Consider the following 25825-nt stretch of genomic DNA (forward strand, 5'->3'; position numbering starts at 1 on the left):
ACATTTGTAAGCCGACCATCGGTACGTGTGTACGGGGCTTAAGTCCAGCTTCTGTGTTTACAAGTGGCAGCTTGTCTCCCATCGGCTCCCACAGATCTGATCTCCTGAGCAGCTCCCACTGAGTGCAGGATAGGGACAAGGGAGATGCAGGTGTCCGTGGTTCAGTACAGATCCTGTCACCCTCACTGGATGATGTCCCTGCAAGTGAAAGAGTGTGTGGGGAGGTACTAGAGCTGGCTTGGTGCTTCAGCTTAAAACAACAACACAAAGGAGAAGATGGGGGCAGTGGAAGGGGGTTTGCAAGCAGAGGTCAGAGCTTAAGAGGGGTGAAAGTAAGATGAGGAATGGGGATGCAAAGGTAAGCAGCTGTAGAAAAAGGCTGAACTTTACACTATGTACATTAGGGCATGCCTGAACTCTTCAGGTAGCACACCCCTGAACTCTGCACTCTGTTTGTAACACCCCCCCCCCTCCCAACTCTGCACCATTGTTAGTAAAATTTGACCCCACCCACTGTTGGTTTGGAGGGTGGTAACGTGGGAAGGGGGGGGGGGGGGTTGGGGGTTGTAGTAGAGTTCCTGCACCTATTTTAAAAAAAAAAAAAGACCTGTATTTGAGTAAAACAATGATATAAATGTAGATACAATCTCACAAAAGTGAGTCCATCCCTCACATTTTTGTAAATATTTTAGTATATCTTTTCATGTGACAACACTATAGAAATGACACTTTGCTAAGTAGTGAGCGTTCAGCTTGTATAACAGTGTGAATTTGCTGTTCCCTCAAAATAACTCAACACACAGCCATTAATGTCTGAACTGCTGGAAATAAAAGTGAGTACACCCCTAAGTGAAAATGTCAAAATTGGGCCCAATTAGCCATTTTCCCTCCCCGGTATCATGTGACTCGTTAGTGTTACAAGGTCTCAGGTGTAAATGGGGAGCAGGTGCATTAAATTTGGTGTTATCGCTCTCACTCTCTCATACTGGTCACTGGAAGTTCAACATGGCACCTCATGGCAAAGAACTCTCTAAGGATCTGAAAAAAAGAAATGTTGCTCTACATAAAGATGGCCTAGGCTATAGGAAGATTGCCAAAACCCTGAAACTGAGCTGTAGCACTGTGGTCAAGACCACACAGTGGTTTAAGAGGACAGGTTCCATTTAGAACAGGCCTTAACATGGTCGACCAAAGAAGTGGAGTGCACATGCTCAGCATCATATCCAGAGGTTGTCTTTGGGAAAAAAAACAAAAAAAAAAAACTTATGAGTAATGCCACTGTATCAAATTGCTGCAGAGGTGGAAGGGGTGGGGGTGGTTCAGCCTGTCAGTGCTCAGACCATACGCCGCACACTGTATCAAATTGGTCTGCATGTATGGCTGTCATCCCAGAAGGAAGCCTCTTCTAATTATGATACACAAGAAAGCCCGCAAACAGTTTGCTGAAGACAAGCAGACTAAGGGCATGGATTACTGGAATCATGTCCTGTGGTCTTAGGAGACCAAGATGAACTTATTTGGTTCAGATGGTGTCAAGCATGTGTGGTGGGAACCAGGTGAGGAGTACAAAAACAAGTGTGTCTTGCCTACAGTCAAGCATGGTGATAGGAGTGTCATGGTCTTGGGCTGCAGGAGTGCTGCAGGCACTGGGGAGCTACAGTTCATTGAGCGAACCATGAATGCCAACATGTACTGTGACCAGAGTTGTATAAAGTACTCGAAAACCCATACTTGAGTAAAAGTACAAGTGCTCGATCAAAAAGTGACTTGAGTAGAAGTGGAAGTGCTCGATCAAAAAGTGACTTGAGTAGAAGTACTAAAGTATTCAACATTTTATGTACTTAAGTATTGCAAGTAGTTTTTTTTTTTTTAAATTTTGCTACTCAAGTACTGAAAGTAAAAGTACCAGTAGTTTTGAAAAAAAATTGCTACTCAAGTACTGAAAGTAAAAGTACAAGTACTGTGTTATGTAGTCATTAAAGAAAGAAGTCAAAAGTTTGAACATCATATTGTTTTTTATTATTTCAAATGCAGCTTTTATTTATACATACAGTAGCTTTTATTTTCGTATGCGCTGATAATACACATGTTTTGAGCTTCATGAAACCTGCCATCTACTGTTCTACCAGTGGCAATTTTTATAATTGTAGCGAGTAACTATGCAGCACAAAAAAAAAATATTGTAGTGGAAGTATTGAAATCATTGAAAAAATGTAGTGAAGTAAAAGTGGAAGTAGGAGAAAAAAATGTTACTCTAGTACTGATACTGCCTTTCGGTACTTAAGTACAGTAGTGAAGTAGTTCTACTTAGTTACTATACATCTCTGACTGTGATATACTGAAGCAAAGCATGATCCCCTCCTTTCGGAGACTCGGCCACAGGGAGGTATTCCAACATAACGACCATAAACACCTCCAAGAAGACCACTGCCTTTCTAAAGAAGCTGAGGGTAAAGGTGATGGACTGGCCAAGCATGTCTCCAGGCCTAAACCTTATTGAGCATCTGTGGGGCATCCTCAAACGGAAGGTGGAGGAGTGCAAGGTCTCTAACATTCACCAGTTCCGTGATGTCATCATGAAGGAGAGGAAGAGGACTCCAGTGGCAACCTGCAAAGCTCTGGTGAACTCCATGCCCAAGAGGGTTAAGGCATTTCTGGAAAATAAGGGTGGCCACACAAAATTATGACACTTTGGGCCCAATTTGGACATTGCCACTTAGGGGTGTACTCACTTTTGTTGCCAGCGGTTTAGACATTAATGGCTGTGTGTTGAGTTATTATGAGGGGACACCAAAATTTACACTGTTATACAAGCTGTACACTCACTACTTTACATTGTAGCAAAGTATCATTTCTTCAGTGTTTTCACATGAAAGGATATAATAAAATATTTAAAAAAAAATGTGAGGGGTGTACTCACTTTTGTGAGATACTGTACATGGTTTTATTATCTCACATTTTTGCCCTACTCATGAGAATGACAACTTAGTGATACAAAGGAAGAGTTGAGTATTCTAGATTATCTACTTACCAGGTGGGCACTGAAACCGAACATGGTAGTTAGAGCAGTTGTAGCCTTTCTGTTGCTCTTTGTTGATGCACCAGAAGCCTTTCTCTGGATCAGTGTGTACAACTTCCTTTGTGTCCGTTGGTGTAGCCCATTCTGTTGTTCTGGCCTCAATGGCAACCGGTCTGAGGCACAAACGATGTGGGTAGTAGAAGCGAATAGCCTCTATGGTTTCAAAATCTCCATCATCTCCTGGGTGGTCTACATTAAACCAAGAGGTCCAGTCTGTAGCACCTGAGATATAAGACAGATTTCAAAAGAGTTGGATACCGGTGATCTATATATATGGAACACATGGACTCAATTTAAAGTTCTTGGAAGCTGGTAGGCCTTATCCTGCCAACCAAAAATACTGAAAAGTGCAGGGCACAATACTGGAAAACCAGAAAACAGACTTAGTAATTAAATTTGGCTGGCAGAGGGAGCTAGTAATACATTTTCCAGCCAAACAGCCCTTGGTACTTGGAACCTGAAATGCTAAAATACATACTGCCTGTTTTACTGCCAATAACATGATTTCCATGCACCCCCCCTTTCCATGCACCCCCCCCCCTTCTCATTCATATCTATTGCTACCTAAAAAAAACAAGCTACCCCTCCCTCAAATATAATACTCACAAATCAAGCAACAGTATTTCCAGTTGTGGTTAGGATATTTTAGATATCTAGATCACTGAGCTTGAGATGGCCAAAAACATTAGATGACAACATTTACCCCTGGATGGGGAGCCATGTATATGTTGATTACATCATGACACTGCCAGTGGAGGCTAGATGGAGAAGAAGTAAAAGGGCAGTTTGAAAGTCTTGTGCATTTTATTGTGTTTGCTCCTTAAAAAGCTGTGACCAGAAGTGTCTATAGCACAGCTTTGCATCTTCAACCTCAATAGGCTAAACAGGAATTGGAATACCTGTTAATTTGCTGACTTAGGCACCTGTACATGCTTGCATCCTTACTCGCGGCTCTGTGCACGTAGTTTATGCATGCAGGAGTGGTGCATGTTTGGGCACATGCTTTACAGCATGTGTACAGATATGTATGCATACCCAGGGTCAGTACTGGCACCAAGCAGCCTATTTAGGTAAGGTCTGAGTGTCAGTTCTGACTGGTATTCAGCTTGATCCCTGATCTGTGTTTTGTACATGCCCCTGTTACCGACCCAGCTTTCTTCTGACCTGATTTTGGATCCCGCCCTGTGCTGTTGCTTAACCAGTTTCTGACCCCAGCTTCATCCCTGACCTTGATCTGGTTTCTGATTAGCTACTGTAGTACCCACTCGTTGCTGACCTTGGCCTGCTCTATGACTTTGCTTCTGCCTCTGACTCTTCTCTATGCTACAGGGAAGTGCCTGCTCGCACTACTCCAAGATTCAGCAATAGAGTTTGATGTATACCTCTGTTGCCTGCCTGCCTGCCAATGTATTTTATCTTTGTGATCGACTTCTCACGTCTGAGGTTCTGCAAGAAATATCTTCCAGCACTTGTGTTCCTCCTGTTCCTTAGAACCAGCTGTCTCATTTTCAAGGGCACTTGAGCAGAGGATACAAGAAAGGCAGCCCCCATCATCTTGGTCTCCTTTCAGGTATGTGACAAACCTCTTGGTAATAGTAGGATTCAGATGCCTAAAGAATGTCAAACCATGTCTATACATTCAATCACTCTCTGATGTGTAGGGCTGCCTTTAAAAATCAGACATGTAAATGACTGGTATGTACAATGTTCTGCACAAACTGATATAGAATGGCCAAATCGATTTAGGTAATGGCTTATCTAAAGTTAGCTTTATCTTGAAATAAATGTAAGAACTATATGTTTAAAACTCTGCACAACTAAAAGTAATATTTTAGCTACAAAGGGAGTCTGTTAGGATCTTCATAATTTCAGCAGTGGTCCTCTGCTTACTTTCTAACCATCATAAAGTCTCAATTCTCCTGTACCAGAAAGAGTGCTATTGCTCCTCTTATTGCATTCTCCAATGAATAAAAATACAGTTAGAGCCCCTTATAATTGTTACCACAGGTGTGCAAACATGAGTACTCAAATGCAGTGATCTTATCTTGCAGTTGCCTAAAGGGGTAAAACAAATCGTTAGCTAGTTTGATTTTTCAACATCTTTTAAAAGAGCTTTAGGTTGACTGACCCTTAAAAATGCTGTGCACTATAGTAAAGTATAACTAAGGCAAAGCCTTTTTTTTGTTTTGGATAGAGTGAACATGGATTAGAACGCCCCTTATTTATTTATTTTTGTCTGTTATCCTGATAGATTCAACCCCCCCCCCCCCCCCCCCGTTTGTGCTGTTTACTTTTATTATAGAGAGTAAAAGTGAAAAAAATCCCAAATTTTGGTTTGTTCCCATAACAGTAACCCCTGTTCACATTGGAGTGACTTGTCTCCCAATTTGACAGGTCAAATTGCATGACAAGTCGCATCCTATTGCTGAAAACTGAACTGTTCAAGTCGGTGCGACACCGACTTTGCAGTGCCACACCGATTTGGAAAAATGGTACATGCACTACTTTTGGCTATTTCCAATGTGACTTGAATAGACATCTGTGCATGCAACAACCCGAAATGGACCATTGTAGGTTTCCACCAAGTTGAACCACTTTAGCACCTGATGGTTTATATACACGTGGAAGCTATTAGGATTTGAAAACAGGCATATTTTACTTCCTGTCCCATAGTCAAAACAGGAAGTGAGAGGAAATCCCTCCAAAGTGAGGGAATCCCTGGTTGTCACCAGGGTCACCAGAACTAGTGTCTATATTGAAAGACTTAGCCCCCGTTCACATTGACTGCGGCTTTGAAATCATGTGACTTCTTCTGAAATTGCACAATTTCAAAGCTGCATTTCGGTGCGACTTCAGATGTGGCTTTGACCAAATTAATCTGTCCATTTGGTCTCCATGAGGATTGGACTGCCAGGAAGATTTTTTTACTTGTGATGCAGACTTTTTCCACATTCACAGGTATATCTTACTTCTATTATATTGCAGGTCAGTGACCAGACCTGGACCTTGTAGCTCTCCTACAACTTGTGTCTATCTGCCTCATATTGGCACTGTAGCATTTTCATTTCGCAGAGCAGAACAGGGAGTAGCCAGAAAGGAATTACTTTGCTGGAAACGGTGTATTGCAGTATGCAGAGGGCTCATCTAGAAGTAAAGGGAAATCTCCCAATGGGACACATTTACAAATCCAAAAATATCCTGCGCTACAAATGAGTTGATAAATAAAATTATATAAATTTGATAGTGGTGAAAGCAGCTGAAAAACACTTGATTAATTGTAAATCAAACAATGTAAAGCAAAAATTAGTGCAGCGCTATCAAATATGGTGCAACCCATACAAATGTGAAATAACAATGAGGTATTAAATGAATAACGATGTCACGTATGACGAAACCGGTCGGGCGGTACCGGACGCACGACTGTCACGCCCCCTAGACGCCAGCTCTTCCACACACGCGGGATGCCGCGGCTTTGCCTTCTGTCTTTGATGTGCCTTCATGCAGATTACCTATTGTAAGTGCAATTTCAATAAATTTTTGTGTGTAATATAAAACAGGATTACGCTATGTGCACCTTATTTCCCCCTACACATTCATGATACTACGTCTGGAGTTCAAACATTCTATATGGTGTAGTGGAACACATTTGGTCTCCCTGGTCCATGAAGGATACGATTCACTCGGATTGATATCCAAGCATGTTTGGCCATTCCATTAGGTTGGAGGCCTCAGCTTCTGGTAAGCTGCCACTTTGATATATACATCACGGGTGTATTCCTGTCTCTTCCTTGGGATTCAAGCCTTCCGCTTTGACATCACCTTTCTGGAACTCTTTTGCCCTTTTTTTTAGATTCACATTCATCACTTTATGGACTGTTATGTTCACCTAATTATTTAGTGTTATTCATTTAATACCTCATTGTTATTTCACATATGTATGGGTTGCACCATATTTGATAGCCCTGCACTAATTTTTGCTTTACAATGGGACACATTCATGGAAAAAAAGGACAGTGGTTGTAACCTTTCTTTACGCAATCCAAAATGAAAAGTTTTTCCTTTATTTCCACTTTAACCCATGTCAACAATATAGAAAACAAATGTAAAGTTCCACTTTAGGAATTAGAGAAAAATCTACCCTTGTGGAAAAAAACTACACTTTCGGGTTAAATTAGCTTGTTATGTCTATAGGGTACAGGAACAGGCACACCCTGCATTGTATGTTTAGGTGTGGGTGTATGACTGCTACTGTGTGCAGTTTATAGAGGAGGCTGCAGGGGTCCAGATGCACTACTGGAAGGAGCTTGATGGAGTGTGGTTAAGGTAAATATTTCTCCATATTACATCACACATAGACATAATGAGCATTATCCCTTGCAGTGCGTGGGAAGAGGGGGGGCACTGCAAGGGAAGATTTTTTTCTAATTCCTGTAGTTGGGCTTTAAGTATATCCAATCGTATACAATAGTGCAGTGCAAACAGCTAATAAAAAAAATGATATAATAAAAAATGTCCATATCTCCAAAGTTCATATACATTAATCAATAGATGAATTGAGGAGCATCAGCCGCTGTTAAGATATGCATCCAAATTAAGCATGGAAGTGCCAAAATAAGTGTAACACCTCCACCAAGGACATTATTGGCCACTCACCTCATTTATAAAACCCCTGAAATCAAGATGGTCAATATGCACTTTCCTCAATGGAGGAATATGTACCACCCCGGTGGTCAGTCAAGCTTACAAATCCAGCACTTGTAACAAGTGCATATATCGTGCTCTCCAAGATAGTACATCAAACCAGAAAGATGGCTGTGGGTGACATCATGCGTGGCTCCTCCCCTGTACATTTTATGTCGGGACTTCATCAGCAGGGACTCCCAGAACATAACGCGTACGGGGGAGGAGCCACGCATGACGTCACCCACGTATGAACTTTAGAGATATGTTTATTTATTATTAGCTGTTTGTGCTTCACAATTGTATTTGATTGGATATTTTATTGAGGTATTGTGTATTGGCATTAAAGTGTTCAGTTGGCAATTTTTTATATCTGTTTTAGGTATGTTTGCGCTGATTATCTATCTTTTATTTTAGGGCTTGAAGTATTCCCTCAGTGGAAAGGCTTGTAATTCTGTATTTAATATAGAAGTTATGTTTTATTTCTTTAAATATTTGGCATCCACATCCCTAATTTGACATATAAAAACACAGACAGCTTCTGGACCATACTCAGTTTCTTGGGATTACTGTAGATAGTCAGTGAAACCACTGCGAAAGCAAGTCATACCATGTGGAGATGGAATGGCTTACATTAGCTTCTACCCTAAACACTTCAATTTGCAAGTTATAGTATAACATTTCTATCAGAGCATAATGGTATGGGTCAAATGCAGGAAAACCAAATGCCATTCCACTTTAAGCCAAATTTTAAAAAAGGGATTAGCATTAAATAAACATATCTTATTCCCTAACTGACTGTATACAATTGTATCCATTAGACAGATCCAGGATTTCTTTCTGCTGTTTCAGTACAATGGATTTCCTATTCATTGATACAGGCAACTTGCCACGTTCTGCAATAACGAGGTACAGTGAAAAATAGTATTATAAATAATATTGTAGAAAAGGATAAGATGTTTACTGTCATCATCCCTGTAAACCAAGGCATACCAATGGGGCAAAAAGTATGATTATATTACGTCTCTTAAACTCAACAGTATAGTTTCTACATATGAGTGCAATCAAGGACATTGATTTATCTGCAAACAGCAACCACAAAGAAAATAATAAATATAGAAAAATAGAAGGAAGGCTTGTTTTGCTTTTATAGCTAATCATCCCTAAAAAGTCACAATGTTTTAGCAACAGTTACAATTCTTTCTATTCCAAAAGTATATGGGTGGGAGGTATGTGATGTGATGACATTGGGGTTGGTTTGGAAGCACTGAGGTCTTGTGCCCATTTTTAATTTTGAAAAGTTGGGAGGTAAGATATGCAAATATGCCCAAAAGCAGCCAAGAAGGTTTACTTTAAAACCTTTATATGTCACCAATTGTCGGAAATTTGGACTAATGCTGACTTTTCTGTTCAGTAGTTTAGCCCAGTGTTTCTTAACCTTTTTTCAGTTAAGGCATCCTTTAAAAATTATGTACAATCTTAAAGCACTCTTTAAAAATGATGGATAGTCTCGAGGCACCCTATTCTAAAATGTACAAACTATTCTAATAGTTTTACATAATGCAGCAACATCCACAAGTTCAAGTAGGACACCCAACGTTAGGGGTGATTTATTCTTTCTAAGCAAATACACTTTTGCAAACTGGTACTGACTAGTATTCCAATGTTTCTCCATTACTCCAGCTAATGTGACCCCACCATGGATGGAGAGGGGCAGAGGAGGGTCAAACAAGAATGCTATGCAGGCAACTGACATCCTTCTAATGAAATGTTGATGCCATTGGACGTTAGGACAGCGGCAGCTAGAAGGTTGAAATATAGTACACAATGAAAACCTGTGATTTGGTGTAACTAAAAGGCAGCCTTCCCACACGCTGGCTTACATACCATTTTTGAGCAATTCTTAGGCATTTTGCCAATGCATCCCTAAAGAAACTCTAAGGCACCCTGGTTGAAAAAGGCCGGTATAGCCCATGCTGCATACATTTACAGACATGGCTGCAAGAGAAGCTGCATTTACAGACTATGGACCAGCCACTGTTATACCTGCCCTCCATCCACCAGAGGGAATGGACCAGCAGCGGTCATGATCCTGGTATCAAAACTAGCAGCTGGCTTGGAATGGGCTTTCACGTAAAAGTAAACCAAGCAGATGGACAGCCACCGACTACTTTTATAGGGCTTAGAAGGGGGCCCTTTCCTCCTGCCACCGCCTGCTGCCATTCCCGGCCTTTCCTGTTCCATCAGGGAGCCCAGAACTGCTGCAAACTGTCAGGCCAACTGTCAACAGAGAATGAGAGGGAACATCTGTTCCACCTCCTCCTCTGTGATGAATGAAGCCGGTGTTCCATGAGAATTACCTACCCGTGAGAAAAACCTACCCCTCGTCACTTCCGGTGCACGGCACTGTATGTAATGCAGCGGTTACATTAAAACAGCTGTGCTGCAATACGAGTCATCTCCGCTCCTGTCCCTGTCACTTCCCTGATCTCGGCAACTAAATATAAAAGCGGCGGCGGGTGTATGAAAACATAAATGACGGAGCCGAGAGCCGCTTTTATATTTACTATCCCAGATCAGGGAAGTGACAGGGACAGGAGCGGAGATGACTCATATTGCAGCACAGCTGTTTTATGTAACCGCCGCGTGGGTAGGTTTATTTCACGGTACACCGTGATCTTTTCATACTAGTGCGCATGCGCACTAGTCAGCTCCTCAGCTGTTCCATTAGGTATCCGGGGCTGTGAGCATGCGCACTAGTCAGCTCCTCAGCTGTTCCATTAGGTATCCGGGGCTGTGAGCATGCGCACTGCTGCGCTGCTCAGCTGTTTCTGGCCGGAAGTGACGAGGGTAGGTTTTTCTCACGGGGTAGGTAATTCTCACGTTACACCGGAAGCAATAAGAATTTAGTCACTTCCGGTTTCAGTTCTTTGTTAACTGGCCGTTGCTGGCCAGTGAAGCAGCTAATCAAACTGATCTTGGATTTTATGTCTGCTTTGGAGGGCTGAGGATCAAGGGTCTAATGGATCCCAGATCTCTACATAAAGAGGACCTGTCACTGCCCCAGCTATCAAAAGGGATGTTGTTCACCCCTTGTGATAATAATGAATTTAATAAAAGACAAAAAATAAATAAAAGAACCAGTATAAGAAAATATATTTTATTAAAATAGTTGTAATAAATTAACAACAACAACAATATGAAAGCACCCCCATCCCCCATGGTCATGCACAAATTCCAACATGTACGTAGGTCCCGCACACATACGTAAATGGTGATTGCACCACACATGTGGGGTAGGACTGCGAACACCAGTGAGAGCAATAATTCTAGCACCAGAGCTCATGTGTAACTGTTAACTGTAATGCTACTTAACATACCATACAGTGGCTTTGAAAATGTCAGTTGTGGAGATTTTTAGGAACCATAGTTTGTTGGGATTTCACGGGCGTGCAAATTTTAATTGTAATATTATGTTTGTTATCTATAAAGTCAGTACAACAAAATCTTTTATTTTAAAAAAAATGGTATTATAATGTGTTTGTGTGCAACAAAAATGTATGAGCTTTAAAAATGGCTGTGCAAATATTTTGCAACAACCACCATTTTATTCTCCAGGACCTTTGCTTACAGAAAATATATAATATTTGGGGGTTCTAAGTAATTTTACTACCAAAAATTGCACATTTTTACATACAGTATATGTGAAAATGTTTTAAATTGCTCCAGCTGATGTGGTTTAAATGATCATTGACCTGTCTTTTTAGGCAGCAGGGAAAACTCCCTGATAGGAGAGGCTTGTCACATGACTTTGAAAGGTTATCTTCCTGGCTTTTTAAAGAATTCTAAAGCTCACCTTTAAAGAAATAGGAGACTAGAACATCTCTGAAAAAGAGCTTTGCAATAATAGGACAGCATGGACTAATACTTCATATAGTCAAACCTTGGGCATCAACCCAATTAGTCCAAGTTAAATCAAGTCTTTTGGGGTAGTTACAGTTGGCATAGTTCATTTTATACAAAAGCAGCACCTCATTAATTGCAGTCTTTCACCTAAGCACATAAGAAGGAGATTGAGATTTCCATATTAACAGAATCACCCTCCTTGCGTAAAAGGCAGTAAAGAAAATAAATAGTTTAGGATAGCGGGAGGTCTCAATATTATCAGTAATGCAGAGGAGAAAAATAAGAGGATCAGCTGCCAGAGCAAGAGGTCCCACAGCATTAACAATCTGAACCACCTCTCCAAAAATCTTATAATGTAGGACACATCCACACTACATGAATAAAAGGTACCTAGGTCTATAACGCACTTGGGACACATGGGTTCTACCATTGGTAAATGGTAAACAACAAAAGAAAGGGGCGCACCGACCTAGTGCATTACCACTAAAAATGTTTATTAAAATAGTATAAAATCAGCATTATACTCACAAACCAGATGTAAATATCGCACATAACAACATGTTCAACATGTTCAGCAGCATCCTTTGGCTCTGAGGAAGGGGCTTCACCCTCGAAACGCATCAGCCTAGCCACAGCGGTTTTCCATGCAGTACACAGCATGCCATCCAGCATCACGTAGTACCCTGGCAACTTTGGAGACCTTATGTTGAACATGTTGTTATGTGCGATATTCACATCTGGTTTGTGAGTATAATGCTTATTTTATACTATTTTAATAAACATTTTTAGTGGTAATGCACTAGGTCGATGCGCCCCTTTCTTTTGTTGTTTTTCAGTTGTTTTCGGATACCCTTGGTCCTGAGGGGGCAGCAAGACCAGTAGTCATATCCATCTAAGCCCATTGGAAGTGTTCCTCTTTTTTACCCCCATTGTTTGTTTGTTTGGTTTTTCACTCTAGCGCAGGAGGATTGTTTTGCATATTGGTAAATCTCAATCTTTGTCAAAAACTGTAGGAACATCCTCCTGCCATGAGGTGAAAAGGAAAGCCATATGGGGTAATTGTACCTGGACCAGAGCCCCTTACAAGGCGGATAGTGGTTGGGTCAGAGTATCTGACACAAGTAGCTGTTCTTTAGGGTGTAAATCTGTGTTGGACACTTGGCCCTTACCGCATACCAAAGTTGTAGAGAACGAAAAAAAATATAATAAGGTAGATTGAACAAGACCGCTAGACATAATGTGTTGTAGTGTTTTAATCCCATATCTAGCCCAGAGTTGGGGTTCTGGTATACCATATACAGTAAATGAAAAAGATTAGGATTGCCCCACAATGGGGTGTGTGGCCAAATGGCAAATTGTGCTCTAGCCTGCCTCCATACCGCAAGTGTTGTCCGCATAGGAACAGTAACGGGCGGAATGGAATGAGGCCCCCTGAAGACCAGATTCATGGGTGTGAGAACTGAGACATTGACAACTCCGGCATCTTTGTTTTGTGGTTTTATTGTATTTAAGGGAATGGGAGAAGGGAATGAGTGGGATACTCCTTTAGGCTCAACTAAGTACAACTCTGGACTTTATCAAGAAAAATGTCTGTTAACGCTGCCTTGACGCCAGCCGACGCTAGCCAACGCTTACTGACGCTTGGAACACACTGTAACTTGAAAGAAGTGCTGAATCCTTGACTTTAAGTCCAGAAGACCCAGGACTGTAGAATATGGATCTGCTGACACTGCAAAGTCACTGACTACTCCCTCCAGCCTTGCACTGGCTTGAGGTAGCTTGTTGTTAATTCCTGTATGGCTGCAACTCTCAACTGGTACTCTGTACAATTCAGGGCCCAAAGTGCAGGCGCCCCCTTTACACTTTTAGCTCTTCAGGGTCCACTGACTATGTACCCCCTCTGTTACTTCAGGGTCCTCAACCTAGGTACCCCCTTTACAGCTAGCTGACACTGGATCCCAGAACCTCCTCCGGAGTGGTCTCCTCTAACACTTCAGGCAGACCCCAGGGGCAATCCTCAGTACTCACGACCTGTGTAGGCTTTCCTGGGACTGGACCCCTCTCGCTCTCCGCTGGTTCTCGGCACACCGGATCCCCTCAGCTCAACTCAGCACTCTCTGGATTCTCAGGCGACACCCCAAGACATCCATTTCCTCAGACAGGAGGAGAGACAGCCTTTCTCTCCCTCCTGGGACTCTGCTCCCGCCAAAGACGCCGAGTCATGCGCCCCCTTCATACTTATACCCTCTCCCAGAATCCTCTGTGGCAGAATCTGCCTTCTGGGGTAGATACAAGTCTGAAAGTATCTCTGATTGGGTTTCCTCCACTGCCCTATCAGAAGCCTCCAACAGAGCCAGTGGGGACACTCCCCTTCTCAGAAGACACACTTGGGAGCCATGACAACCTACCTGACTAAAAAGAAACATGGTCCTGCTGTTAGGCAGACAAGGCCTACTATGCATTTAGCTAGCACCTACATGTAGGGTGCTACACCCACCCCCACACCAAAATGAGTCAGGTCCCTCTGGCTCTGAGGCAGCCACCTCCTATCAAAACTCTGCCAAAAAAAAAAAAAAATAAGGAGTATCCCACAAACCCGGAGAGGGGGAAAAAAAAAAAAAACGAATTTACAAATAAATTAGCGTGAAAAAATTTATATTTACACTCTGCTGTACATGTATGATACACAGTTTAAGGTGCATGATAACTAATGCACCCCCCACCAAATAAACTGATGGAGAACAACAAAGAAACATACAATGCAAACATCTTGACTGTCTAACTCTAAGGTGGTCCCACCTGTATAGAGAAGAAGGAAGCAAAAGTTAGTCAACTACATCACATATGAAATACAAGCATAACTATCTGAACAGTTGAGTGGAAAGACCCTCCTTCATTGGATGTAGGGCGACCTTTCCACTCCCTCACTGACTGCCTCTGCCAACCAGTGTCTTGACACGCCGGGGTCCCCCTCTATCCAGAAGAATTTGTCCCCTAACACTAGCTGTCTAGACAGAGTCCTTTTTATTGAAGTGAAGTACAGCGCCCTCTGCTGTCCTTCCAAGCACTTCAGAAAAGAAACAGGGCAGGTCACAGTCTCTCATATCCTACAGTCCTGCTGAGTCAGGGAAACATCACAGGGGTCCAGCAGGGCACTCCCCACCAAAGTTCTTGGACCTTGAACTTTGTAGTAACATCTTCATCTGTAAAGACTGTGGATGAAGTCCCACACAGCCATTTGTAATCCACAAAAGGTCCTGGCCCGATGGCCCAAGGGACCTAGCACACAAAAATAATTTCCCAAAAGACGCGGACCCAATGGTCCCAAAAGGCTTGACATCACAACACTTGACTTTTCTAAGGACCCTGGCCCGATGGCCCAAGGGGTCTGTTTTAAACTTCAAATACTTGTAAACTTGAATTCAGCATTATATCACTTTAAAAGTTTCCTTGGTCAGTTGTGGTAGCCAGCCGGCCACTCAATTTTTTTTCTGCTCCTGAATCTCCTCCTTTTGAATGGGATGACAATCCTCAGATGTAGTACTCAGGGTGGGGCACTTGCACATACTCCCATTGTTCATTCTTGACCCAGATGGACCAAGCATGTCTTGACCCATCTGAGCGATGGACCTTCACCCTATCTATGTAGATAGAGCGCCCGTAATACCATTGGACTTTTACTTTATTTAACTTTTTTTCTTTTAGCCCCTCCTATGGAGAGTCCCGGTAAGGCTTTGGGAATAACAGGTAATCCCAAATTAGTTTATCGCACCAAAAGTCCCTGTACTTCTCCACTAACAGCATTACTTCCCTTGGTGCATAAGGGTAGTCATACCCGTACTCCAATGCAACCTTTTTCTGCATCCACCACTGCATCCTAGACAATCGGGGAAGGGGTCTCCGCTTTCCTCTCCCTGGTGGAGAAAAAGGGGTACATATTCTCTGTATCATCTCTTCATACGCTGTATTTTGGTCTCTGGCCCAAGCAATATTTCTTGGAGGAGTGAGGTCTGGGCCCCTTTTAACGTAGACGTTGCAGAACCCCAATTTCTGAGCCAGTTCCCCCCTCTCAATAGCCTCCTGGGCCTCCTGGTCTAATGGCGCAATCACTTCTGGACTGGGGGAGCTTCTTCCAGCCTCGTCGATTGATCCCCAATCATCCATCCCTTCTTCCAATGGTCCATATTTCATGTAGAAGGATGGGGAATCAGTTCTTACAGGGCACCTCTCACCCTTACTGCTGATGCTGGTAGGTGATGTTTGCACCAGTTCTGTCTTTCCAGACTGCGGAATATTTATGGGGGCGGGTCCCACTATGGTCTTTGGGGTAGGTCTCTCTGGCCATTCTCTAACTGTTTGGGTAGATGCCGTTCCCCTCCCTACAGAACTCTGCGACCGAACTCCCTTCCCACAGACTGTAGGCCCACTGACTTCTGGCAGGGCCTCCAGCTGCATCATGAGTCTGAACATGCCCCTCCTGGCTCCGCGGAGGAACTTTGACTCGTTCCCGGTCACGTCCTGAGGCCTGTCTCCCACAGAACAGTGAGTTTCTTAGGACGGCTCTAACTTTTCTCTGCCCTGAGCAGCAGATCGCCACATTGCCCACATTGAACCCACGCCTGCACCCTCAGAGTAATAGTGGAACACAGAATCTGCCTTCTGGGGTAGATACAAGTCTTAACATATCTCTGATTGGGTTTCCTCCACTGCCCTATCAGAAGCCTCCAACAGAGCCAGTGGTGAGACTCCCCTTCTCAGAAGACACACTTGGGAACCATAACAACCTACCTGACTAAAAATAAACATGACCCCGCTGTTAGGCAGACAAGGCCTACTATGCATTTACATAGCACCTACCTGTAGGGTGCTACACCACATAGAAGGATCACAGGCACTCTGTGATCATTCCAGGGAGAAGAACGGTCAACTGTGTTTACACAGAGATCGCAGGTGGCAGGCGGCAATCGGAGCTGCCTGCCCCGTGCATCGGAGTCCCCACTGACGAGTAGGGACTCGCCCTCTAGCTGCAGGTGCGCGACCGACGGTTTGCGCAGGAGGGGCTTCCTGCCGCCATAAAACTGCGGCAGGCGGTCCAAAAGCGGTTAATAAAACTTTTCTGATTAAAAAAAAAAAAAAGAAGAGTTAGGAAAAGTCAATGCTGAGTGTACTTGAAGGAACAGCAAGCTGTTTAGGAGTACAGACTGCAGCCACAGTGCCTTGAAAACGTATTCATACCCCTTTGAATTTTCCACATTTTGTCATGTTACAACAATAAACGTAAATATATTTTAATGGGATGTTATGTGATAGACCAACGTAAAGTGGCACATAATTGTAAAATCGAAGAAAGAGGATAAATGGTTTAAATTGTTTTATTCTGATACCCCCAACTAAAATCCAGTGGAACCAATTGCCTTCAGAAATCACCTAATTAGTAAATAGAGTCCACCTGTGTGTAAATAAATCTCTGTTTAAACACAGCTGTTCTGTGAAGCTCACAGAGGTTTGTTAGAGAACCTTAGTGCACGAACAGCATCATGAAGGTCAAAGAACACACCAGACAGGTCAGGGATAAAGTTGTGGAGAAGTTTAAAGCAGGGTTAGGTTATAAAAAAATATCCCAAGCTTTGAACATCTAATTGAGCACTGTTCAATCCATCATCCGAAAATGGAAAGAGTATGGCACAGCTGCAAACCTACCAAGGCTGTCCACCTAAACTGACAGGCCGGGCAAGGACAGCATTAATCAGAGAAGCAGATGCTAACTCTGGAGAAGCTGCAGAGATACACAATTCAGGTGGGAGAATCTGTCCACAGGAAAACTATTACCGTGCACTCCAAAAATCTGGTCTTTATGGAAGAGTGGCAAGAAGAAAACCATTGTTGAAAGAAAGCCATAAGAAGTCCCGTTTGCAGTTTGTGCAACTATCTAGCTAGTGACTATACAATTAGAGAGTAAATCCAGATCACCTAGATGGCATCTTTCCCATGTTACAAATTGTACAAAAGACCATGAGGGTCAAAAAGTCCAGTTTGCAGTTTATGAGAAGCCATGTGGGGGATACAGCAAATATGTGGAAGAAGGTGCTCTGTTCAGATGGGACCAAAGCTGAACTTTGTGGCCTAAAAGCAAAACGCTATGTGTGGCGGAAAACTAACACTGCATATCACCCTGAACACACCATCCCCGCTGTAAAACATGGTGGTGACAGCATCATGTTGTGGGAATGCTTTTCTTCAGCAAGGACAGGGAAGCTGGTTAGAGTTGATGGGAAGATGGATGGAGTCAAATACAGGGCAATCTTGGAAGAAAACCTGTTAGAGTCTGCAAAAGACTTAAGACTAGGGTGGAGGTTCACCTTCCAGCAGGACAACACCCCTAAACATACAGCCAGAGCTACGGAATGGTTTAGATCAAAGCATATTCGTGTGTTAGAATGGCTCAGTCAAAGTCCAGACCTAAATCGCATAGAGAATCTGTGGCAAGACTTGAACATTGCTGTTCACAGACGCTCTCCATCCAATCTGACATTATTATTGAGATAAATCTGACATAAATATAGAGTTATTTTGCAAAGAAGAATGGGCAAATTTAAATCTCTAGCTGTGCAAGAGTGGTAGATCCCCAAAAAAGACTTGCAGCTGTAATTGCAGTGAAAGGTGGTTCTACAAAGTATTGACTCAGTGGGGCTGAATACAAATGCATGCCACACATATTTTTTTGTAAAAAATGTTGAAAAGCAATTATCATTTTCCTTCCACAATTATGTGCCACTTTGTGTTGGTCTATCACATAGAAAACATTTACGTTTTTGGTTGTAACATGACAAAATGTGGAAAATTTCAAAGGGTTTGAATACTTTTTCAAGTCACTGTATATTCAGATAACAGCTTGTTTTAAAAAGAATACCTTTTACACCTTTAACTCCTAAAAAAAAAATAAAACTTTTATCTCGGAAGGAATAGAATTCAGACATGATCTCCTTACGTTTTACTGCAGTGTGTAAAGCTCCTGGCACTCTGCAACAATCAATGAGAAGATTTTTCCTTTTTAAAATGACAGAGGAGAGAACTAGGATCACTGTTATGTAAAACCTTGTAATAAAACTTTTACTGTCAATGCGCTAAAGCAAGAAAATTACAGACTTGCATGAAGAAACATGATTGCATGTCATGTTCAAACATCACTTCTTTAGAAGTACCTCTCATACATTTATGACACTTGTCAGTGCAAGAATGAGATTCAGGCTTGCTAGCAGCTCTCAGGATAGCCATATCTTATGCCACACTGTCCATTTGAAAAATGTTATAGTGGAAAGATTCCAGACGGCTGTCTGGAATGGAAGGTGTATTTTATTTATCTTTATTTTATATGTATTGGGATTTTTTTGCCTTTAACTTTATTTTCTGGTTGATTTGAAGTCAAAGGTCCGCATGCGTGAAAGTGGTCTTAAGAAAATGTGTACAAAAGTTCTCAGAACATTCAAATGTCATTCAAAAGATTTTGTTTGCTTTTAACATTTTATTTTGGAAAGAATGGACTTTTCCAAATAAAAACCACATACACTGTTAGAAATTCATTCATTCGAGAAAAAAGTTCTGCTAGTTTCAATTAATTTTCATCCTGCTAGTTTTAATTATCAGAAATGTTGGCTTACTGAAAAGTATGTCCATGTACAGTATAATATGCATTCAATACTTGGTTGGGGCTCCTTTTGCATGAATTACTGCATAAATGCGGCATGGCATGCGGGCGATCAGCCTGTGGCACTGCTGAGGTGTTATGGAAGCCCAGGTTGCTTTGAAAGGCCTTCAGCTCGTCTGCATTTTTGGGTCTGGTGTCTCATGTCTTCCTCTTGACAGTACCCTACCCCACAGATTCTCTATGGGGTTTAAGGCAAGTCGAGTTTGCTGGCCAGTCAAGCACAGTGATACCATGATCATTAAACCAGGTATTGGTACTTTTGGCAGTGTGGGCAGGTGCCAAGTCCTGCTGGAAAATGAAATCAGTATCTCCATAAAGCTGGTCAGCAGAGGGAAGCATGAAGTATGCTCTAGAATTTCCTGGTAGAGGACTGCGCTGACTTTGGACTTGATAAAACAAAGTGGACCAACACCAGCAGAAGACATGGCTCTCCAAATCCTCAAGGACTGTGGAACCTTCACACTGGACCTTATGCAACTTGGATTCTGTGCCTCTCTGCTCTTCCTCCAGGTTCTGGAACCTTGATTTCCAAATGAAATGCAAAATTTTCCACAGTCCCTATTGGTTTGGGGAGCCATGTCATCTGCTGGTGTTGGTCCACTGTGTTTTATTAAGTCCAAAGTCAGTGCAGCCCTCGACCAGGAAATTCTAGAGCACTTCGTACTTCCCTCTGCTGACCAGCTTTATGGAGATGCTAATTTTATTTTCCAGCAGCACTTGGCACCTGCCCACACTGCCAAAAGTACCAATACCTGGTTTAATGGTCATGGTATCACTGTCCTTGATTGGCCAGCAAACCTGACCTAAACCCCATAGAGAATCTGTGGAGTATTGTCAAGAGGAAAATGAGAGACACCAGATCCGACAAGGCAGATAATCTGAAGGCCGCAATCAAAGCAACCTGGGCTTCGATAACACCTCAGCAGTGCCACAGGCTGATCGCCTCCATGCCACATCGCATTGATGCAGTAATTCATGCAAAAAGAGCTCGGACCAAGTATTGAGTTCATACTATACTGTACATGGACATACTTTTCAGTAAGCCAACATTTCTGTATTAAAAATCCTATTTTTTATTGGTCTTCTGTAATATTGTAATTTTCTGAGAAACTGAAATTTGGGTTTTCACTAGCTGTAGGCCATTATCATGAAAATATAAGAAAGAAATGCTTGAAATATATCACTCTGCGTGTAACTCATCTATATAAAATATATGAGTTTCCCTTTTTGAATTGAATTACTGAAATAAGTTAACTTTTTGATGATATTCTAAATTTTAGGAGATGCACCGGTATATTATACATTCACATCAGTTCCTGCCCTCATGGAGCATACAATCTAAGATCCCTAACTAACAATCATACATACAAATACTAGGGCAATTTAAACAGGAGCCAATTAACCTGCCAGCATGTCTTTGGAGTGTGGGAGGAAACCAGGGTACCCACAGGAAACCCACAAAGGCACAGTGTCTATCTGAATATTATGGATAACTGCTGGCTTGGCACCATCCACAGGCTGTATAATTCAACAAGACACAGAATCCAACTTAATTTTATTTCAAATAATTGTAGTACAGAGGATATTTTTCCAGTATTTTAAAGCGTAGAAAGATGAAGACTTTCCCAAGCCTTGTCTCTGCTAAGTACTAACACTGACGGAGGGAGCATGGAAGAAAAAGGGAGGCTGTAGCCAGGACTGAACTAACTAGCTCTAAACAGTAGGGTTAGATAGAAAGAGAAACCAAATCACATAGCAAGCAAGTTACAGTGGTCCAAAACCGCTTCTAGATGTCAGCATACATCAAACAAAGGCAATCTGATACAGTTCAATGCAGAAAAAATACATAAAGGTGCCACAGAATACCCAGGGCTCTAGTGAATAAGGAGTTAATAAAGCAGGATGACTTTTTACATGACAATACAGCACACCGTTGTAGCTCTGAAGCTTGTCACACAAGTAAAAAAAACACTACCATTCACTACTGTGTAAGTACAGAGAGGATACAGAGGTGAATTGTGCTGTATTGTGTGTTAGTGGGTAAAAGGAAGGTTTAATGAGATTTTCCACTAGACACCATAAGCTACTATTAGATTACAGCAGTGAGGCAAGTGATTGATCCATGATTGATTTCTATGGCTTGCTACAGACCATTGCTTTTTCAACTGTTATTCAATTAAATTTTTTTTCTCTTTACGAGGGTCAAGGTTACAGTACTGCTAGTTATATTAGGACAGGGGGAATTAGAGTTTATGTTTATGCTTTTCCCAAAGCGTATGTAAAGACAACTGTTTTACAATCACTCACATTGCCATCATATGCTAGAAAATACAATGTTGATTTCCTGTCTGTCTCCATGGCAGCCTACGTGTGGGTTAACCCCGCCTCCACTCCAAGGGTATAGGACCCCCCTCCCATAAATTTCAGCTCTCAGGTACAGCAGGTGTTCATTTTTTGTCCTCCTCCAAGGACCTACACTTCTGATGTCTTACTACGTCCAGCTTACCTTAGGATACTTTGGATGGTGTCTGCATGTCCAGAGCCCAGCCACGGGCGGGTGAGTGACATTTAAAATCCCCTGCTCTCTGCGGTTGACTGAAGCTTGATTGGCATTCTCTGACATGGGTCTGAAGATTCGCATTGCTTCCCTTCATGGCAGCGGTATTTGTTATTTATGTACACTTTGTTTGTCTCCTTTCCTATCACTGTACAATTTGTTTGTTTGGCCCAATGGCGCTGGAACGCTTCCTGCGTTCCAGCAAACCCTTCCTGCGTTCCAACAAACCCTTCCTCTTCCTCCTCTGCTTCTAGCGTCCAATCGGTAGACGCTTCGTGGTCCCGCGCATGCGCAGTGCGCCGCGAGCGAAGTCGAGGCTTGGTTCGCACATGCGCATTAGCGATCGCGGCCGCATCACCGCTGACGTCATTCCGGCGGGAGATTTAAACAGCTGACGATTCCCCTGTACTTTGGGAATGTACTGTGGGCGTTGCGGCAGCTTCCCAGTGTCTCTGGATTCCTTGCTACAGGTATGTGCAATGGAGACTTGACTGCAGAGGGGGGGGGGGGGGCGGAGGGTTGTCACCTCACAATGTATCACTGACATGGTGTCTGATATGTATTACCTTTCTTGATCAGTCTGGTTGTTTGGCCTGAAGTATGGATCCTGCGTCACCGCCCTCCTGTGGCCAGCCCTCTCACAACAGGTGGGTGCTGGCATTTTTCAGAGGGGGGGGCGGGGAGGGCTTGCTGGTCCCTAGGTCATGGCTAAATCCAGTGTCTCCCCGATTTTCTCTTTTTTCCATCAGCTCTCCCAGGCCTGATTTACCACAAGAAAGAGACCCTGTCAGACCTCGTGGGAGTTCATCCTCCAGATCTAAACGCCGTGAATCTCCATCAGGGAGTAGGCAGCAAGGGAGACGCTCTAATTCCTCCCCCAGACACCATACACGATACCAGAGTCACCGCACACACCAGAGAGCCTGTTGGGGTTGTGGGGCGCATGTCCCGGAGGACAAGTCCCTATGTGAGCCATGTTTTGCTCATGCAGCCGGTGAGAGGGGGCAAAAGGATCAAAGATTGGAATCTCTAGTGAAGAGAATAGTACAACAGTCCCTGAAAGAATGGGGTACAGTCCCACCACTTGGTCCCACCACATCCAGTTCTCCAGGGGAAGTGCAGGAAGATCAAGGCCCCTCTCAACCGAGTATTACTTCTGCAAAGTCATCTGACAGTGATTCGGAAGAAGAAGGGGCTGTAGGCGGCTTTGAGTTCGCCCTAGTTTCACCCCTGATCAGAGCCATTAAAGAAGCTCTCAGATGGGAGGATCCTGTGTCTCCTCAGAAAAAGCAGCGGAAGTTCTTCAAGCACCTTGGTAAGGAGCGTATCAACTTCCCTTCCCTCTCTGAATTACAAGAGGTGATTACTGAAGAATGGAGTAAAGGGGATAGTAAGTCTTCCTTATCCTCCAAACTTGGGAAATTATATCCCTTTAAACCTGAAGATGTCGCCCGTCTGGAATCTGCTCCTCTTGTGGATGCGGCAGTTACAAGATTAGCAAAGCATGTCACTTTGCCACTAGATGACGCGGTCTCTTTCAAAGACCCTTTGGATAGGAAGATAGATCTGGACCTAAAGAGGATCTTTGTGACGGCCGGCGCGGCCTGCAAACCTGTGATGGCATTAGCAACAATGTCTAAAGCCATGGAAGTCTGGGTTTCCGATATAGAATCCAAACTTGGAAGTCTCTCGGAAGAAGCCGTAGAAAGTTCCCCTATTCACGAACTCAAGCTGGCTTCAGTGTTTTTAGGAGAAGCATCTATTGATGTTCTGCGTCTTCTGTCCAGATCGATGCTATCCTCAGTAACAGCAAAGAGGGCCTTGTGGCTTCGCCCGTGGATTGCAGATCCAGCTTCTAAACAGGCATGGTGTAAGATCCCTTTTGAGGGTACTTCCCTTTTTGGAAACAAACTAGACAGCGCCATTGCCAAGGCTACTGGCGGAAAGTCAGGTTTCCTCCCGCAAGACAGACGACTATTTGGTCAGAAGAAGCCTCAACCTAGGAGGCAATACACGGAGAGATCAAGAGATGCACGCTCTTACAAGCCTAATAGAGATTTCCGAAGAAACTGGAGAGGTGGTCAATCCTCTACTCGGAGGTCATCAAAAAATCCAGCGCTTGCTGGACAAGATTCCACTAAATCTTTTTGAGATTGGGCCCGTCCAGGCATGTCAGGTGGGGGCACGTCTTCTCCATTTTCAGCATGTCTGGGCGGCCTCAATCACGGACTTTTGGACCGTCAGGACGGTCTCTACAGGCCACAAATGGTCATTTCTGGCAGATCCAGTTCCAAGATTCATCTCAACTCATTTACCCTGTCTAGAAGAGAGAAGAGAAGTCTTGCTCGCCTATGTAGACGCTTTGGTGGCTCAAGGAGCGGTAGCTCCGGTTCCGGAACAAGAAAGATTTCAAGGGGTTTACTCACCCCTCTTCTTAGTCCAGAAGAAGAACGGGGCCTGGAGACCTGTTATAGATCTCACATACCTGAACAAGTTCATAAAGAACGAAAAATTCAAGATGGAAACACTCTCAACTATTCAAAGGGCAGTACTGCCGGGAGATTGGCTCGCCTCAATAGATTTAAAGGATGCGTATTTTCATGTACCTGTGGCAACCGACTTCCACAAATATCTTCGCTTCTGTGTTCGGAATCAGCATCTGCAATTCATTTGCCTACCCTTCGGCCTGTCTACCTCACCCAGAGTATTCACCAAAGTTCTTCTAGCAGTGGTAGCCTTCATAAGATTGAAAGGTATACGTCTACATCATTACTTAGACGATCTTCTGCTTCTGTCTCAAGAAAAGGATCAGTTATTGGCACACAGAGATCAGGTCATATCGACCCTCAAAGAGTTTGGCTGGCTGCTAAACCTACAAAAGAGTCAGCTGGAGCCCACTCAGCGCCTAGTCTATCTTGGGGCGCAATTCGACACCGTCGAGAATTCAATCTCTCTCCCATTAGAGAAGATACCGGTAGTGAGGGAGAGAATCCTTCCGGCTCTTTCCTCTCCTCGGCTGAAAGCCTCTCAGTGCCTCAAAATCATTGGCACCATGGTGTCCACGGCTCCAATGGTCAAATGGGCTCTCTGGCATATGAGGCCCTTCCAAAAAGGGTTCCTACAACAATGGAACACAGAAGAGAAAGATCAGTACATTCATATCTCCTCCAGCATGAGATACAGTCTTCTTTGGTGGCTGCAACGCAGGAATCTGCTCAACTGTCATTCTCTGGTTCCAGTCTCATGGACTATAATCACAACAGACGCCAGCAACTCAGGTTGGGGGGCTCATTGTCTGACAGAGATGACACAGGGGAGATGGTCTTTTCAGAGACACACTCCAGTCTCCAATATACTGGAACTCCGAGCAGCCTACCAGGGTCTTCGATCTTTCCAACACCTGCTAGAGGGGAAATCTGTAATGATTCGGATGGACAACACCACGGCAGTGTCTTATGTGAAGAGACAAGGTGGGACACGGAGTCTCTCTCTGCTACGAGAATTAGACCCGATCATGTCCTGGGCCCAGACTCACCTAGTAAACATCTCGGCAGTTTACATCCCAGGTTCACAGAATGTTCGAGCGGATTTTCTGTCCAGGGTCCAGTTGAACCACAACGAATGGTCGCTCCATGTGGAGTCGTTCAAATGGATTCTGTCGTTGGGAGTATCTCCCGAAGTCGATCTGTTCGCCTCCCCTTGCAACCACAAGTTGGAGAAGTATGTCACGAGAGGCAAGTGTCCTCAAGCTTACGGGACAGATGCACTAACCGACAGGTGGGAGTTCAGCAGGGCTTACGCCTTTCCTCCAGTACCCATCATTCTCAAATTCCTGCAAAGACTTCAAGCGGAAGATGTGGAGATAGTGATGGTGGCGCCTTTCTGGCCGAACAGGCCA

At 43.4% G+C, this 25825-nt stretch overlaps 1 protein-coding gene across 1 annotated transcript in view; it reads right to left on the minus strand.

The window, feature by feature from the left end:
* CILP2 (cartilage intermediate layer protein 2) overlaps window positions 1–25825 on the minus strand; it is a 70920-nt gene that overhangs the window by 21776 nt on the left and 23319 nt on the right. Inside the window, exon 2 of the mRNA XM_082245512.1 lies at window positions 3032–3301. Coding sequence (XP_082101638.1) covers window positions 3032–3301 — 270 coding nt within the window. The remainder of the gene's footprint in view (window positions 1–3031; window positions 3302–25825) is intronic.

The sequence above is a fragment of the Pelophylax lessonae genome (genome assembly GCF_965119305.1).
Source record: "Pelophylax lessonae genome assembly, chromosome: 1".
In the NCBI taxonomy this organism is placed as follows: Eukaryota; Metazoa; Chordata; class Amphibia; order Anura; family Ranidae; genus Pelophylax; species Pelophylax lessonae.